This window comes from Muntiacus reevesi, chromosome 16, assembly GCF_963930625.1.
Source record: "Muntiacus reevesi chromosome 16, mMunRee1.1, whole genome shotgun sequence".
NCBI lineage: Eukaryota > Metazoa > Chordata > Mammalia > Artiodactyla > Cervidae > Muntiacus > Muntiacus reevesi.
In genome coordinates this window covers 21,475,316-21,493,533 of record NC_089264.1, presented here as the reverse complement: position 1 = coordinate 21,493,533, position 18,218 = coordinate 21,475,316, and the positions used below count along the sequence as shown (strand labels likewise).

At 46.8% G+C, this 18,218-nt stretch overlaps 1 protein-coding gene and 1 long non-coding RNA gene across 7 annotated transcripts in view; one reads left to right on the top strand and one right to left on the bottom strand.

Annotated features, from left to right (window-relative positions):
• The window catches only part of NFKB1 (nuclear factor kappa B subunit 1), a 122,171-nt gene extending 108,693 nt beyond the window's left edge, over window positions 1-13,478 (top strand). For all 3 annotated transcript variants that reach the window (XM_065907456.1, XM_065907455.1, XM_065907454.1), the window contains 8 exons: window positions 3,504-3,705; window positions 4,323-4,492; window positions 4,814-4,916; window positions 6,905-7,029; window positions 8,486-8,552; window positions 8,881-9,053; window positions 9,846-10,017; window positions 12,512-13,478. In XM_065907456.1, coding sequence (XP_065763528.1) covers window positions 3,504-3,705; window positions 4,323-4,492; window positions 4,814-4,916; window positions 6,905-7,029; window positions 8,486-8,552; window positions 8,881-9,053; window positions 9,846-10,017; window positions 12,512-12,669 — 1,170 coding nt within the window. In that variant the 3' untranslated portion in view covers window positions 12,670-13,478. The remainder of the gene's footprint in view (window positions 1-3,503; window positions 3,706-4,322; window positions 4,493-4,813; window positions 4,917-6,904; window positions 7,030-8,485; window positions 8,553-8,880; window positions 9,054-9,845; window positions 10,018-12,511) is intronic.
• Window positions 4,487-17,350, bottom strand: LOC136148016 (uncharacterized). 4 transcript variants are annotated; one of them, XR_010659423.1, is made up of 8 exons: window positions 16,537-17,350; window positions 11,573-11,633; window positions 11,213-11,280; window positions 10,648-10,750; window positions 9,436-9,642; window positions 8,742-8,874; window positions 6,878-7,111; window positions 4,487-5,013 (listed from the first exon to the last, which is right to left on the bottom strand). It is a non-coding gene; the product is annotated as an uncharacterized lncRNA (long non-coding RNA). The 4 variants fall into 4 exon arrangements; XR_010659422.1 differs by having other exon boundaries at window positions 8,742-9,642; XR_010659424.1 differs by lacking the exon at window positions 9,436-9,642.
• Window positions 17,351-18,218: the final 868 nt, after the last annotated feature.

Sequence of the window (18,218 nt, the reverse complement as noted above, 5' to 3'; positions counted from 1 at the left end):
GCCTTTATTTTTTGTTTTTAATTATCATATATATGTTCGTAGTTTTAAAATAGTACGTAAGGATATGTATTAGAGAATCAAAGTTACCCTCCCTAGCAGCATACAAGTTCTCAGCCCCACTCACAAATATAACACTTATAAGTATTTCCCTAGGTATTTGCTACCTTAACATATACACTTTAAAGTAGACAGATATTTTAATATACTTTTTCAAAATTTATTCTTAATTGGAGGATAATTGCTTTAGAATGTTGTGTTGGTTTCACAGCAACATATGCAACAGCATGAATCATCCGTAAGTATGCATATGTCCCCTCCCTCGTGAACCTCCCTCCCACCCTTCTACATCGTCAGAGTACCAGGTGGAGCTCCCTGTCAGCAGCTTTCCAATAGCCGTCTGTTTTACATATGGTAATATATATGTTTCAATGCTACTCTATTCATCCCACCTTCTCCTCCCCCTGCTGTGTCCACAAGTCTGTTCTCTGTTTGGGTCTCTATTCCTGCCCTGCAAATAGGTTCATCGTTGTCATTGTTCTGGATTGCATGTGTATGCATAAATATACAATATTTGTTTTTCTCTTTCTGACTTCACTCTGCAGAGCAGGCTCTAGGTTCATCCATCTCACTAGAACTGACTCAGATGTGTTCCTTTTTATGGCTGAGTAATAGTCCATTGTATATATGTACCACAACTTCATGGCTGAGTAATAGTCCATTGTATATATGTACCACAACTTCTTTATCCATTCATCTGTTGCTGGACATCTATGCTGTTTCCGTGTCCTCGCTGTCGTAAATAGTGCTGCAGTGAACACTGGAGTACATGTGTCTCCATAGTGGCTGTATCAGTTACATCCCAATAGTGCAGGAGGGTTCCCTTTTCTCCACACCCTCCCAGCACTTATTGTTTGTAGATTTTTTGATGATGGCCATTCTGACCACTGTGAGGCAGTACCTCATTATAGTTTTGATTTGTATTTGTCTAATAATGAGTGATATGGAGCATCTTTTCATGTGTTTGTTGGCCATCTGTCTGTCTTCTTTGGAGAAATGTCTGTTTAGGTATTTTGCCCATTTTTTGATTGGGCTGTTTTTCTGGTGTTGAGCTGTGTGAGCTGCTTGTGTATTTTGAACACTAATCCTTTGTCAGTTGTTTCATTTGCAATTAGTTTCTCCCATTCTGAGGGTTGTCTTTTCATCTTATAGTTTTCTTTGCTGTGCAAAAGCTTTTAAGCTTAATTAGGTCCCACTTGTTTGTTTTTATTTCCAGTATTCTGGAAGGTGGGTCAAAGAGGATCTTGCTATGATTTATGTCAGAGTGTTTGGCCTATGTTTTCCTCTAAGAGTTTTATAGCTTCTGGCCTTACATCTGAGTGTATTTTTGTGTATGGTGTTAGGAAAGTTTATTCTTACATGCAATCCATGGTATATTATACATACTGCTTCTGCTTTGCATAAAACTTTCTTAAATTTTTAATAATCAATTCATAGGTGGTTGCAAAAAATGTACTAGGAGGTTGCATATACCCTTTACCCAGTTTCCCCAATGATAACATCTTGTGTAACTCTAGTCCAGTATGAAGCCAGGAAATTGATATAATCCACAGATCTTATTTGGGTTTTGCCAGTTTTACATGCACTCGTGTGTGTGTTCATGCAGTTCTTCATGCATGTATTTTTAAGTTGCATAGGTGACTTTGTCCTGTGCGTCATGATATCCCTGCCTTCACTGTTTGTGGAATTTATCCATGCACCTGTGTATACTAGTTCATTGTTTCTACCCCTGAAGAGGATCCTATTGTGTACATCTTCACTCTATTATGTACCTATTTCCCAACAGTTGACACTTAGCCAGCTTCTCACTTCCTACCTCCACAGACATTACTTCAGTGGAGTCTCACTCACGTGTCCTTGTGGATTTGTGTGCCTCAGATACACAGGCAGGAATTGGGTTGCTGCGGTATTTGTTTACTTGGCTCTGCAAAATGTCTGCCTAAGTCCACATGCCGGCAAGCACGGTATTAAAAGTTCCTAGATTCCTACATTGTATAATTACTTAAGATATTCCAACTAATAAAAATAAATGGAAAAAAAGAAAAACAAAGATATAATCCTGGGGTTTAGGATCTAAAGCCTAAAATATCATAGAAAACCTTCCATGGGACCATAGAGAGAAAAAAAAACTTAATACTTTTTTTTTTAACTAATGGTAAGAGATTTTGTATGATATGAAAATTATATTAAAACTACAGCTAATGTTAAATCTCTGAATGGTATACTGTGATTTCAGGTCTTTTTTCCAATCTTATTCTCTTTCCTTTCCCCATCTCCCCAAATGACATATCTGATTACTAAACACAGTTTATTTTTTAGTTTGAGAGGAGGGCTCCTGGCTATAATGTCTAAAAGTTCCAAGGGCATGATTCATTTCAAGCCAGGCTATAGTTCTAAAGGATAAAAAAAAGAAAAAGGTTGGGGGGGGTAGAAAAAAGAGTAGAAATTTGGGGGAAAGAATCCTGTTTTGTTTCTGTTACATTAAATAATCACTGTAATGACACAGCACGGTATCTTGCATCCCATTCTCACCTGGTGTGCCCAACAAGGATGCTGGCGGTCCACCTGCTGTCACTGCTACAGCCAGTAACTGCTTACTGAGCAGGAAAGTCTAGGCAAACTGTCATTAGAGAGGCTGGATTTCACAGGCTGCTATGAAATAGACTGATTTGTATAAAAATATACTGCTCTTCTGGCAGTGACCTCAGTTCTTTGAAAGATACTTTCTTGAGTGTGTTTGTCTTACTCATCTCGAAAATGCAGTTTTCAAAACATCTCATTTGCATTCACTGAGGTGCTGCTTTGTGGGCAGAATAATCAAATGGACCTGGATTGTTTGTCCATCTGAGCCTTCTTTGTGAGGTGGCTCTCCTGTTCTATTATGCCTTCGAGAATCCTTTTATAAAGTGTAGTGGCAGAATTCTGTTGATTGGTCTCATGGAGCTTGTCCATGGAACAATATTTTTTAATTTACCAAATTTTTTTGCACGTTATTATAGAATGACAGTACCTTTGTCAATTGGTTTCTGCTGGGTAGTTTGTTTAAACTTTTTCAGTAGAACCATAAGTTGATTTGGTTCGTTAACATACGATGTCTAAGCTAAAGGTAAGACTCCTACTAGAAATTCAAGAAAACTAAATTTACTAATAGGAGTTAACCGTCAAAAATCAATTGACTGTAGCCAGAAACAAAGCTATTAAGAATTATAAAAAAAAAAAAATAAAAAATTTTAAAAAATTGTAAATATAAAAAGTAATTTTGATAACTAAATGTCAGTCCAGTATATAAATATCATTAGCATATGATATGGAATGGAGAGTAACTCATTTGCAGAGGTGAGAACTTAATCTGGGCATGAGAAATGGCCCCTCAGTATGATTCTACCTATTGCAGCGTGTCTGTGCCACTGACCAGTGTCATCTCCTGCCTCTCCTCCACCCCCTAGACCCCCCTGCACCTGGCAGTGATCACCAGACAGGAAGCTGTGGTGGAGGACTTGCTGCGGGCTGGTGCTGACCTGAGCCTTCTGGACCGCTTGGGTAACTCTGTTTTGCACCTCGCTGCCCAAGGAGGACATGATAAAATTCTCGGTATTTTACTCAAGCACAAAAAGGCAGCACAACTTCTTGACCACCCCAACGGGGAAGGTAAGAGACAATCACGCATCGTGGTGTAACCTCTGTCTGCTTTCTAAACAATAAGTAGATACCAGATAAATATGTGTGTTTGATCTGCGCCCCAAAGTGCTTTCCTTAACCACTTGGAATTCATCATCTCTTACGGAAATTTCCATTGCTGGCTGCAGCTAATACCTTTGAAGATGATCTGGAATAGTCACTAGGAGGGAAAAGCAGAGGCCTAAGCAAACACCATTCTTGATATGTGGAAAAAGTATTAGCTGCTCAGTCATGTCTGACTATCTGCGATCCCATGGACTGTAGCCTGCCAGGCTGCAGATTCTCTAGGCCAGATACTGGAGTGGGTTATCATTCCTTTCTCCTGACCCAGGGATCAAACCTGGGTCTCCTGCATTGCAGGCAGATTCTTTACCATCTGAGCCACCAGGGAAGCCCCCTTGATATGTAGAAAGTATCCTTTATTCAGAGAATGTTTATGTGCTCGCATTGTCTGCTGAGAACACAAAAGGGGTGTGGGGTTTACATGCAGGGCAGCTGACTTACAGCACCAGTACAGACTGGAGTAGGGACATGCTGACCCCCAACAGCCTTCCGTCCCCATAACCATCCCTGTGCTTGGGCTGCAGGTCTGAATGCCATCCATGTAGCCATGATGAGCAACAGCTTGCCGTGTCTGCTGCTGCTGATGGCCGCGGGGGCTGACGTCAACGCCCAGGAGCGGAAGTCGGGGCGCACGGCGCTGCACCTGGCCGTGGAGCACGACAACATCTCCTTGGCTGGCTGCCTGCTCCTGGAGGTGAGGGCTGCACTTACCTGCCTTCTCATTCAATTCCCAAAGGGCATTTAGGAAAATCTTTTCAAAGAACAACTTCACTAACAGCTCATCTCCCTATTGTCAGCTCTACCTGTGTAGTATCTACTGGAGGCTTCAGAATAGCCGCTCTGGCCCTCCAGTATTCCCCTGCCCGGCATCTCTGAGGATCTCTGCACTGGCAGAGCCTGCCTAGAATACAGCTGGGCTGGGAACGTGACCTGGAGAGCCATGCAGACAGGGGAGGTGGGGACAAAAGGGCCAGAGGACCTTGAACTAACCCTTTTCTGTGTGGGCGGATTTTAGGGTGATGCCCACGTGGACAGCACCACTTATGACGGAACTACACCCCTGCACATAGCGGCCGGGAGAGGGTCCACCAGGTTGGCAGCTCTTCTCAAAGCAGCAGGTAAGGCAGCCTGGTGGTCAGCCATAGAAAATGTCATCAGGAAGGCAAACCCAGACTCACTCGAGCAGCCAGGCCACCTCCTTAACCTACAGATGTGCTGCAGGAAGTAAATAAAAATAATAAAAAGTAAGTAAATAATATAAATAAATATAATATTTATTATATTTATATAATATATAGTATATATTAAATATATTTATATATTATATATAAATAATATAAAATAATATAAATATATAAATATAAAATATATAAAAATATAAAAATAATATAAATAAATAATAAAAAGTAAGTAAAAAAATAAATAAAATTTTGCTGCAAATCCCACTTAGCAGCCACGAAGGCTCTGTTTGTATTAGTAATCCTGGGTGCCATGCTGATGGTCATGTTAGTTTTTACTCACCTGTTTCGGATTTGGATTAAGTTGAGTCCCATGACAGGAGATCTTAAGGTTGAACTGAATTCCTTGCAGAATTCAGAGCAGTATCAGCCTTAAGGTCCTATCACAGGTCCTCAGAAGGAAAAGTTTATTGGTATAATAAAGCATTTAAAGGCTTCCTTTTGTAAGAAAGATCTCTGAGAAGCCAAAATGATAGGAACAAACATATGGGCCCTGTGGTAAGTACTGTCATGTACCAAACCCTGAAAATTGCTAGCTTCTGTTGGGCTAGATACTTCACACTGTCTCATTTAATCTTACTTAATCTGCAGTAACCTTTTGAGACAAATCCCATTACTACTCCCATTTTATAGCCAAGGAAAGAGACTGATGAGACTTTTGCATCCCAGTTCCCAGGCCCTGGTAAGGGACAGAGCTGGAGTCACACCTTGTCACCTTGAACTTCCAGACTCTTCTATGTTTCTCTCCCCTGCTTTGCTCAAGGATGTAGACTGTTATTCTGATTCAACCCTTTCATCCTATGAAATATAGGAAAATTATTCCTGCTCATCCTTGAATCTCCACTACCTTATACATTTAGAACCTCAAACATGTTTAATGTAATTGGTATCTCAAGCCTGTCCTGGCACACTTGATTTACTTATAAGGTTATTAAATTGTTTTTAGAAAATAAATGCCTCACAGATTCAAGAAAATAGCACATTAAATACTTTCTTTAAAAAAAAACAAAAAAACAAAAAACTGAGACCAGGAAAATATAAGAACCTTTTCTTTGGCACCACATTTTTCTGACATCATATCCCAAATAAGCAGCAGCCTTCTCTTTTCTTCTTTGTCAAGCTGAATATTCCCATGAGCAAGAGCTGTTGATTGCAGTGTTTATGATTAGTTTGGGGAGTCACTGGTTATGATTATGAAATGCCTTCAGACTAAAAGCTATAACCTTTCAATAACTACGCATCCTACCAGCAGGTTTTCTTGGTGTTTTGCATTTAAGGATCAGTGCCATATCCCAGGGATAAAACAGAACAGGTTGACACTAGACAGAAAGCAGCTTTGCTCTTTTGAGCAAGCAGGTAAGGACACTGAGAAACACGAGGTGCTAGGCATCAAGTTGAACAGATAGGACCTTAATCCTAAGGGTGCACCCTTGTTGTTTAGTCGCTAAGTCATGCCCGACTTGGACCTCATGGACTGGAGCCCACCAGGCTCCTCTGTCTCTGGGATTTCCCAGGCAAGAAAACTGGAGTGGGTTACCATTTCCTTCTCCAGGGGATCTTCCTGACCCAAGGATCGAACCTGAATCTCCTGAGGCTGGAGTCAGGTCAAAGGTGCATTGCTCACTGACAACCATCCTATAGAGTCAAATGTGAGAGTCAGTCCAAGTCTTTGTTTTTGAAAGTGTCCTTGGCTATACAAAGATATCATTGGTCACCTTTGCAGTCAAGATATATTAGAATTTAAAAGCAGGTTTCTGGATATTTCAGTGGAAATGTGTTTTATATATTTATAGAATCTGACCTCCCCAGGCAGTTAGGAGCTGAGAAGATGTGGGTTTTACCTAATGCTGTGTGACTTGGCTCCGCAGGAGCAGATCCCCTGGTGGAGAACTTCGAGCCTCTGTACGAGCTGGATGACTCCTGGGATGAGGATGGAGAGGACGAAGGGGTCGTACCGGGAACCACTCCTCTGGACATGGCCACCAGCTGGCAGGTGAGCGCCGCTCCGCCAGCGTGCCGGCTGCCTCTGAGGCGGCAAGTGGTCTTCCTCAGTCTTTACTCCCCAAAGCCCGCACCTGGTATTTTTAAAGACAGGCTGCTTGTCACGAGCTGTATTTATCTTGAAAAGCCTATCCGCTAAAGATCTAGGTCAGCAGAGTTCTGAACATAACAGCGTATGCCTAATCAGATCAGAGTGAGATGAGAGAAACTCAGAATTCACAAAGTGTGTTGCCCGTTAGAACTCACACCAGGATCCTCCCCATCTGAGTTCTGAAGCCAGGATACATGCCATGGTTTGCCTGAACTTCGGTAAGTAACTGCTGAACCTGAGAAGAAATGGGGATTCTTCTGAGGATTTTCATCAGTGTAAACAGAACAGACTTAAAGCCTTCCTCAGAACTCTGCTGACCCAAGAGCTGAAGGTGAAAGCGGTTACCAGGTCCTTGGGCCCAGGGAGGGGGAGCCACAGGAGGAGGTGGGCAGCACTCAGCTCCAGCCCAACTAACTAAACTCCTGAGGGGCAGGCGCTGCTCAGGGCCCGTGTGAGGCCGAGCTGAGAGCCGTGTGACCCTGGCAGAGACCACATGGCACTCTACGCTGAGCGCCTGGTTTTCCCAGAAGCCTCACCACAGAACGCAAAAATAAGCCACTCGGTGACCCCGTGGGGTCCTCACCCAGGTCAGCCAGCAACCACTGCAGAGAATGCAGAAAAGCCCCCATAGCTGTGGGAGTTTCTTTTTCCTTTAACTTTTATTGGGGGTATAGCTGATAGACAGTGTTGTGTTAGTTTCAGCAAACTGAATCTGTTACACGTATGTCCACTCTTTTTTAGATTCTTTCCCCACATGGGTCATTACAAAGTATTGACTACGTTTCCCTGTCCTTACAGCAGGTTCCTCTTAGTTATCTGTTTTCTTTTATCCTAAGACTTTTTTGACCCCTCAGTTAAAAGGTGGATGGTGCCAAGAGGCTATCCTCAAGCCTTGTGAGCATTTGTACACCTCAGTGTGAGCAAGCTCAAAAAACTCATTCTCATGAGCCTTTTTGCCAGGGAGGAGGGGCAGCCAGGGAGCACAGCTTCACAGCGTGGCGTGGGTTCAGTCCTTGCCCTAACTCTCAGGGAAACGTCATTTACCATCGACTCTGACCAGCACGTGGCTGCCTGGGTGGCCTGGACCACCTTTGTCCCACAGGAGGGCTGTGGCCTGGCTCTCTGTGAGGCTGGGTGTGGTCTTGTATGTGGCTCAGACAGTGCTTGTGGGGCACAGCCTCCTGCACCCAGAGCCCCAGAGGGCAGCCACGTCTGCAGGCCAGGGTACCGACTTCTCTTCCCACTCCACCTTAGGGGTACGAGCCCCTCCTGAGGAGGACGGGCAGAGTTCCTTACCACAAAGCAGCAGATTTCTCTGGTGGTCCCTGTAACATCCCTGCATTTTTCTTCCCAACAGGTATTTGACATATTAAATGGGAAACCCTATGAGCCAGAGTTTACATCTGATGATTTGCTGGCACAAGGTAAGCTGTGGGAGAACTAGGTACCCTGAGCCAGTATCACCTCCATCCTGACCCTGAAAGGGGCTGAGGGAGAGCCGGCGTTACCCAGACTCTGCTGTGAAAGGCGGGGGCTTCTCTCAGGAGCAGGGGGGTCCTGCCACGGAGAAGGTCCAGCTGTGATCTACCACAGCGTGGGCTGTTCTTACTCACCTGGGTGGCTGCTGACTCTCTGGTGCAGGAGCGCGACTGCTTCCCCGGGGTGGGAGGCGGAGCCGTGTGGCAGTGACCGGTCCCTCTGGAGAGTCTCTGATCAGTTAGGATGGTCATGTTTCTTCTTTACATCCTTTAGGAGACATGAAACAGCTGACTGAAGATGCAAAGCTGCAGCTCTACAAGTTGCTAGAAATTCCTGATCCAGACAAAAACTGGGCTACTCTGGCACAGAAATTAGGTCTGGGGATACTGAACAACGCCTTCCGGCTGAGTCCCGCTCCTTCCAAAACCCTCATGGACAACTACGAGGTAATGTGTCACCTTACATTGTCATTGTAGTTCAGTCGCTAAGTCATGTCCAACTCTTTGTGACCCCCTTGGCTGTGTTTATCTGACTGCGTTAACATTACCGGCCAGAGCACAGTCCCTCCCCTCCCCCTTAACTCTGAGCAGCGAAATCTTAGTCACTCCCCATGTCCTGGGAGGGTGACCCAGGCCAGGAGGAAGCCCACCTTGGTTGTAGTCAGATACTTTGAGGTGTGCTGCAGAAATGCTACTTGGAGGGTCAGGATGGTCACAGAACACCGATCTCCTGAACAGGAGACTGCTCTACATTCGTGCCCTCCTCTACCCCAGCACAGGCCTTGGTCTCATGTGACCTCTGTGAGGTCACTCCCAGCAGAGCCGTTACCTGGTGATGCTTTTAATTTCTAAAATAAATGCCAAAAAACCACGGGGCGAAGTTTCTTTCTATTGAAAATTCCCTCATTGCTCATCTCTCAGTGGTCTTCAGAGCTTCAGGGAGCCTGTGTAGGTTTCACTCTAGAGCTTCACTGCCTCGGCAGTCTCTCTGCTCACTATGAAGTGCTTCTCTGTGATTTCCTGAGTGATCTCTGAGCTGAAACAGGAAACCTGATTCAAAGACGATGTTGAGGCTCCCTGCTTTTTTTGAGAGGCTCTCCACCAGACCTTCCATGCCCCCTGGCCGTCTCGGTGGAGGAGGCAGCCTGGCAGGGGGACGGGGTGTGGTGTCGAGTTTACAGCCTGCTTATTTCCTGCACAGGCTGGAACACAGAAGCACACTCTTCCTTCATTTCTCAGGTCTCCGGGGGCACCATAAAGGAGCTGGTGGAGGCCCTGAGACAGATGGGCTACACCGAGGCCATTGACGTGATCCAGGCAGCCTTCTGCACCACAGACACCAGCTCGGCCAAGACCGCCTCCCAAGCCCATTCGCTGCCGTTCGCCCCCACCTCCAAAAGGCCACAGATAGGTATGGAAAAACAGACAAAAAGCAGCTGAGACATGCCTCCAGTCTCCGGGGCTGTGGCCTGTCCTCCCCACCGTCACTCCTGAACACACGGTCCCTGCATCCGTGTCCCTCTCGGACCCCAGGTGCTGTTATCCTCCCCTCCCACCGCTACTGCTCAGGGAGGGGCTGTCCCCAGCACAGGCACCTTAACACACGCGTTACGAGGTCCGCAGCAGACAGCAAAAGCAACGCCATCCGGGTGGTGGAGGTGAGCCCGATTGCTCTCACCACTTAAACTTATGAGAGGGGTGAGCAGACCAATGTCTGTGGAACCAGGGTGGAACCAGGACTAAGCGCCCGGCTGTGGGCTGACGCCCTGATGTTCCCATCAGCTGCTCAGCCTCCTCCTTGCAGGGGTCCTCTCGTTCCTGCTGCCTCTCCCCGCCAGCCTCCACAACACTGACCTGTCACTCCGCCTAGACACGTAAGCACGAGTCCTCCATCTCCCAGAACCTCCATCTCAGCTTCTCCTCCTAAACTGCCAGCGCCCCTTCTTGCCCTTTACTCTCACCCAGTGTCCTTGCCTCATTGCGCTGAGAACATAGAAAGAGCTGGAACCCTCATTCTGCACCAACAAACCCCGCAGCCCACCTCTCACCGGTCCAGACGCTCCTCTGACTCTCGCCTCTCACAGGTCAGCCGTTTCTCCCTTTCCAACTGGATCCCCCAGCAAGCAGAGTGTGGTTCCCCTCATCTTTTCAAATAACAGAAAACAAACATTCCCTTGATTCCCCCACCCATTTTTAGCTGCAGCCAATTTCTCTGATTCAGCCAAGCCTCCCGAAGCCTGTAGCTATTCCTCACCCCTCATGAGTCCTTCCTTGACCCTCTGTGGTCAGCCCCTGCGCCAGGACTCACCACGAGGCCCAGTGTCCGCTCAGATCTGCTCACCACCCTCCTCAGCTGCCCCCGGGGCACGGGCACCACAGGTGACCCGCACCTCCTGCTTCAGGCCCCCTCCCCCTGGACTTGCCCACGGCACAGGACTGGGACCCCCTCACGCCCAGACTCAGCACTGCCCGGCGCTCGTGAGCAAGGCGGTGCTCCAGGAGGTCACGATGCTGTGAACCCTCCCTGGTCCCCACACCTCGCAGCCTTCCCTCCAGCCTCCTCCTCTCTCTGACCACCACCCTCGACGCCCACCCCCATTTCTTACCTCCATTCCTGCGGCAGCTCCCAGGTGGTCTCCCAGTTTCCAGTCTGTCACCACCTTCAGTCCATTCTCTACACACAGGGAGCATGATTCTCTTTAAAAATGACGTTCCTCTGGTTGTATGCGCTCCGGTTCACGCATCCCTTCAGCCCGTCTCCCCTGAGTGCATCCTGCCTGCCCAGCACTGTTGCAGGCGAAGGCGGCAGGGGCTTGTCTGTTCTCTCTTTCCTACATGGCGTTCACACGCGCCCCTCCGCCCCTCCACCCCCTGCCCCGCGTTCCTTCCTCTCCCCCAGCTCGCTACACTGATCCAGGCCCAGGGCCTGGGAGCCTTCTCTTTCCCTTCCCCGCACAGGTCCTTACTTGGCGGGCTCCTTCTTGCCATCCGTTTCAACACCAGTGTCTTCTTGTTGGGGTGGCCATCCTAGAGGAGTGAGGACAGGTGTTACACACACTTTCAAAGAGAACAGAGTATCCCCAGAAAACCACCCTCATCTCCTGTCTCATGACCTGATACTCCTTCCACACTAAGAAGTAGGTAAATACTTCTATTACTTCTATTTTAAAAAGCAACAAGCCCTCATTGTACAGTTGTTTTTAAAATACCTCACAGTTCCTAGCACATAACAGAAACCCATAAAGACTGATCGGTTGAATAAATCCATCAGTAACCATAGCCATGTAACTGCCATGAAGGTCTTACTATTTCAGCATTGGAATTTAACATACAAGAAAGAGCTCTCTGACTCGGGTATGGTAGACTTCTGTTTTCCTTGGTCCCTCTCTCCCTACGGGAAATCATTCACACTCTTCAGCTCTCTAGAGACACTTCTCAAAGGAAAATCAGACCTAACTGCCTAGTAGAAACGCATTTTCACTTTTTTTTTTTGCTACCAAAATGTTCTTGAGGCAGTATATGGTGTTGAATAGCATCTGTAGCCCAAAGAGCTCATTTTTAGTTCCTACTTCTGTCACCAATTTATTTTGCTTACATTCAGCAATTTCCTCTGCTATACAATAGGGAGTGGGTGGAAAAATACGCCTGATTTCTAAGAAAAAAGTACACTTTGAGTCAAGAGAACTCAGAACGGATTCTGACAAACACAAGGCTAGACTGTAAGTAAGAGAGGCGAAAACACTTGGCTAAGTCTGGTGTTTTCTGTCCCCACCCCACTGTGTGGGCTGTGGGGATGAGCGGAGGCCGCCGGCAGACGCACAGGAGCCCCGCGGGGTGGGGGCACCCTGCAGCCAGGCCTGGCCATGTCGGGGTGCAGCCCCGTGACCCGCGCTTTCTCTCCGCAGATGAGCCCCGGGACGACAGCATCTGTGACAGCGGGGTAGAGACCTCCTTCCGCAAACTCAGCTTCACGGAGTCTCTGACCAGCGGCACCTCCTTGCTAACTCTTAACAAAGTGCCCCATGACTACGGGCAGGAAGGACCTATAGAAGGCAAAATTTAGCCCGCTGGCAGTTTCCGATACCGAGGACACCAAAGCTGGGAAACTCCACCGTGTCGCCCGGAGGAAGGAGCTGCACTCAAGGGTGCTCCGAGGAACACAGGCCGGCCTGGCTGGCTCTGGGTGTGGCTCCAGGCCTTTTAAACGTGGATCTCTTCTTTGGTTCTGAGATGAATTCTAGCTGACGATAGTACCCACAGTCACAGCCTGAGGCTGGGCTGGTGCCCCGCTGGGAGCGCGGGAGCTTGTTGAGCTTTACCAGCTGCTTTCTGTCGTCACTGCTGCTGTCCGTCTGCTGCTTGCCCGCTCTCATTACAAGTTGTCACACCCCCACCTGGCCTTCCTCCTGGCTGTCCACAGCACAGCTGTGCACTCAGATCAAGGATTATGGAAAGGGATGTTTTAAAATGAGACTGACTGTGTATGATTTTCAAAGACTCATCTCCCTGAGTCTTTGAGAACTTTCCTGGGGGCCCAGTGGTTAGTACCTGGAGCTTCCACTGCAGGGGGCACGGGTTCCATCCCTTCTTGGGGAACTATTGATAAGATTCTACAAGCCAGGTGGCAAGAAAAAGGAAAAAAAAAAAAAAGCTCAATGCTTTTTCTAATGTGATTTGAGAAAGGAACATGTACATGTCAATATTTAAACATGATTACAATCAATGCTGAAAATGGTATTTCCTCCCTTTTCTGCATTTTGCTATTGTAAATATGTTTTTTTAGATCAAATACTTTTAAAGGAAAAAAATGTTGGATTTATAAATGCTATTTTTTATTTTACTTTTATAATAAAAGGAAAAGCAAATTAATGACCTCATCTTGTTTGATCTCTATAAATACTTTTCTAAGATGATTCTTTATGATCACAGGATCACGCCACAGCCTGGTTTTCAGATTTACAGCTCACTCTAGAATCAAGTTTTTGATCCAGAAATGAACAACAGAAATTATCAAAAGTGTTTCAACTGGAGATGAAAGCTTTCAGTCTGTCAAATCCTTGCTAGGCTCGTTTTATGTAGACCATATCACCTCATCTTCCTCCACCTCAGGCACTGTTCTTCAGGCCTCTGTGTGTTCCCCATGCCTCTTGTGATGAAGCACTGAGGCATTAGCACAACAGAGGCTCTGCGACAGGACGCCTTCCAGCACGAATTCACCTTGTACCTTCTGGCTCTCAGATCTGCTGGACGACCTGCTGCAGCTTCTGTGGCCCTTGCTGTCTCACCGTGCACTTTTATGCCATGAGATGCGTCTTTTCTTCAGCCTCGTGAACCAACCTCTGCTGGCTCCAGACTTCTTCTGCAGCCTGCCGCGCCTCTCTCGTCTTTATAGAATTGAAGAGAGTTAGGGCCTCGCTCTGGAACAGACTCTGGTGGAAGGGAATGTTGTGGCTGGTTCGCTCGTCTGTCCAGACCACTACAACTTTCTCCATATCCTTAATAAGGTTCTTTTCACTCTCTTATCATTCGCTGGAGTAGCACTTTTCATTTTCTTTCAAGACCCTTCCCTTTGCATTCACAATTTGGCTAGCTGGTGCGAAAGGCCTAACTTTCAGACTACCTTGGTTTTTGATGTGCCTTCCTAAGTTTGATCATTTCTAGCTTTTGATTTAAAGGGAGAGGCATAACTTTTCACTTAAACACTTACAGGCCACTAAAGGGTTCTTAATGGGCCTGATTTCAATATTGTTGTGTCCCAGGGAATAGAGAGGCCCTAGAAGAGGGAGAGAGACAGGGACTGGCCGCTCGGCAGAGCAGTCAGCGCACACACACCATTTATCAAAGTTGACCAACTTGTATGGCTCACACGCAAAGCAGGAGGCCCAGGTTTGATCCCTGGGTGGGGACGATCCCCTGGAGAAGGGAATGGCAACCCACTCCAGTACTCTTCCCATGGGCTATAGTGCATGGGGTCTCAAAGAGTCAGACACAACTGAGAGACTAGCCAGCAGCACCGCCGACCTGTAAGGACGTGGTTTGTGACACTTCAATTACAGCAGTAACATCAAAGACCACTGATCACACATTACCATACCAAATGTAATAATAATGAAAAGGTTCACAATATTTCAAGAGTGACCAAACTGTGACAGAGACATGAAGTATACAAATATTGTTGTAAAAATGGTGCTGGATAGACTTGCTCAACACAGGGCTGCCGCAAGCCTTCAGTTTGTTCAAAAAAATGCAATATAAGCAAAGCACAGTAAAAAAAAAAAAAAAAAGTGCAATCAAATAAGGTATGCCTATATTCCAGTTTTTTAAAGTTATATTTCTAAAATAAAAATAGCTCTGAGTCTCCTTAACTCTCCAACAGCAAGCATATGCCTCCACTCCTCGCCCAGTTCCATGCCCCTGTGACAAACAGTTCTTTTGCAGGTGGCCATGACAAGGTCACCAGTTTTACCGTATCATGCTAACACTCCTGAGAGGCGAGGCCTTTGTTCTGAGGGCGAGGCCAATGTTGCTCCCCTGCACATCTAGCCAGTCCTGTGACAAGAGCAGAAGTGACGGTGAGTGACTCCTGAGGTTAGGTAAGAAAATGCAATTCAACTTCTGCCCAGTCCCTCGGGTAGGGCTTGTCCTGTTGGAAGCCAGTTAGCATACATGCTCTGAGGGAGCCAAGTGGACATGTGGAGACACCACCTGCGGTTGTTCAACCAACAGAAATGGCAGACATGTGCTGGAGTGAAGCTCTGAGAGGATCCCAGCCATCAATCAACCCTGAATATTCACTGGAAGGACCGATGCTGAAGCTGAAGTTCCAATACTTGGGCCACCTAATGCGAAGAGCCGATGACTCATTGGAAAAGACCCTGATGCTGGGAAAGACCGAGTGCAGGAAGAGAAGGGGGTGACAGAGGATGAGACAGTTGGATGGCATCACCGACTCAGTGGACAAGAGTTTGAGCAAAGGACAGAGAAGCCTGGCATGCTGCAGTCCATGGGGTCACAAAGAGTCAAACTTTGTTGATTCAAACAACTGAGCAACTGCAGCAGCAGCCGGAGTCACACCTATGGGGCCTTCACTCTCTCAGCCATTGCTGCCCTGGAAGAGTCCAGCCCTGGCGGCAGATTTACAAATAAACGAAGCAACAAGCTGATGTTTTAAGCCTTAGGTGTGAGGTGCTTGTTACTGTCCCAACAATTCCCATACCAGGAGGTCATGTTAAAGAGAAGCTGACTCCAGGAAGAACAACAAAGAAACACACGCCGGAAGTGAAAATAGCATTTCCCTTCTTTAAGAAGCCCTATTTCGCTTCTGTTCCTTTCTCTTCTCCCAAATCACAGTGGTGTCCTGAGTGTGCGTGTGTGCTCGGACAAAAGGCCACCAATGCTGTCTGTGCCTCTGAGGAAGGAGTGTCTTTCATTCTGGCCCGGCAGATGGGGGTAAACAGCAGAAGGAATGCTGCAGACAGGTGGGGAGCTACAATGGGCCTGAAATAAACCTTCCCAAAAGCCCGTCTCTCAGCAGGAAGCCATTCAAAAATAGCTTCCTTAGAGCCTTCGTCATCTTCTGAGTCTTCTACACTCTGCAAGCACAGCCCAGATTTTTTCAGAATCTGCAGTCTTTGTCTTTTGGCAGCAGGAAGCAGGCTGCTGCCTGTTCACCCGCCCGAGTCCCCTGTGGTAGTTGGATGTGGTGAAGCTATTCCTGGACCACAATGGAACACAGCCCCCTTCAAACCCACCCTCTGCATCTTAGCCGGAATAAAGAGGCAAAGGAGAAAGGCAGATCTGAGCATCTGTGACGTGTCGGCCCCTTTGCTGTCATGAATTCTAGTCATAATTCTCAAGCCATCCCTATGGGTTCATATTTAACCCCAATTTTACAATGAGGAAACAGATAATCTGAATATTAACTACTCACCCCAAATTCAAATCAAGGTATATCTGATTCCACAGGTTATTCTTTAGCCATGTCTGTGTCTCAAGTCCTTTGAAGTTCTATATTTTAAAAAAGAAAGAAAAAAGTACTTACAAATCCTCACAAAAACAATGGTATCACAACGTCATACCCCAGCCAATATGCAAAATGAACCCAGCGTATCACTAAAAAGATATGTTGATTAAATGTTCATATGATTTGATTCTCCCCATAATAATAGGGTAAACTGCTTAAATATGAATTATTCATTGATGGGAGGTCCCTGGGTTGCATATCTTTCTCATGCTGTGAGTTTGGGGGGAACTTTCTTTCTGAACTGTGCTTCCCCAGGTAATGGATTTAGGGAGACATGGAGTCAAAAGATGATGTAACTAAAATTCTTTCATTTTCTCAAGGCTAGACAGTATCTTGAAGATCACCTAAGTAAATTATCCAAATCGCCATCTTTTTAAAATCCCTACAATGTGATAGCACCTCCTTCCTATAATCCTGGCTGGAGCTGCCTTTCAACACCAATTCCCAAGGCCATTGGTTTTCTAGGTTCTCCTGTTAGCACAGAGGCTGGGGGAGATACTGAGGAAGCGCTCATCTTAACCCAGAAGAAACATCCCCATCTCCTTCCTAAGCCCCAGCCCCTGCATTCCCCGCCGTAACCATCTGGGCCCCAGCATCAGGGGGCACATTACCGTTCCCACTGGTGGGGATGTACATATGCTCATGGACCACTGGGCAAGTCAGCCCAATGCCAACACAGCCCTTGGCTGTTTTCTTCCCAGTTTTGCTCTGGGAAGATCAAAGCCACCACTTGGCCCTGACTGCTTTCCTGCCATGCCAAAAGCACATCTTGAATGATGATCCAAACAGGCACACAGCAAACGTGCTGGGGGCCATTGTGGTTCTGAAAGGCAAAGAGACTCCAGGTTTAAAACTTCAAGGAAGAATGTGTGGTACATCCGAAACTAATACAACATTGTAAATCAACTATACTCCAATAAAAATTAACAAAGAAAGGAAATGTGGGCAGGAAGTCACACACGCCCACACGTCCACCTCCCTTCAACAGAAGCAGCTGTGCTGGATCAGGGAAGACCCGCCATTGCTCCCTCCATCACCAGAAGGTTGGCCCTTTCTTCAAATCATGCTATAACGTGCAGTTTCAGTCCTCATCACTCTCTGCTACTGTGCCGTTTAAAAGCTCATCTGACTTCGCCCCCATCAATCAGCTACTCTGGGGGCTTTGTGCCAAGTTTCCATAGATCCATAGCCATTCAAGTACAGTGAAAAATCATTGAGATGCCACCCGTTTGCCAAGGTAGCAACAACAAAGGGAAATGAAATAGACTGAAAAACAGCAGAAAGGGTCACTCTGCAGGTCTGACCCTGGAGATCAGTCTCTTGGACGCCCTGCCTCTGAGCCCTGGAGTCGAAGGAGCTTCAACAAAGCTGCTCTGTTCTTTCCTCCTGCGATCCCTCCCTCCTCCCCGCTTCCTCTCTCTATCCATCCTTCTTTCGGTCTCCCTCCCTCCCTCCTCTCTCTCTTTCAGCAAAGCCTCCAGCATTCCAGGGCATGGACAGCCGGTTCTGTGAAGCCTGGACAGGGGACGGGGTGAGGGCAGAGGGCCACAAGCCCTTCCTTCGTCTGCCCTCCCTGCCTTCCTCTGGGG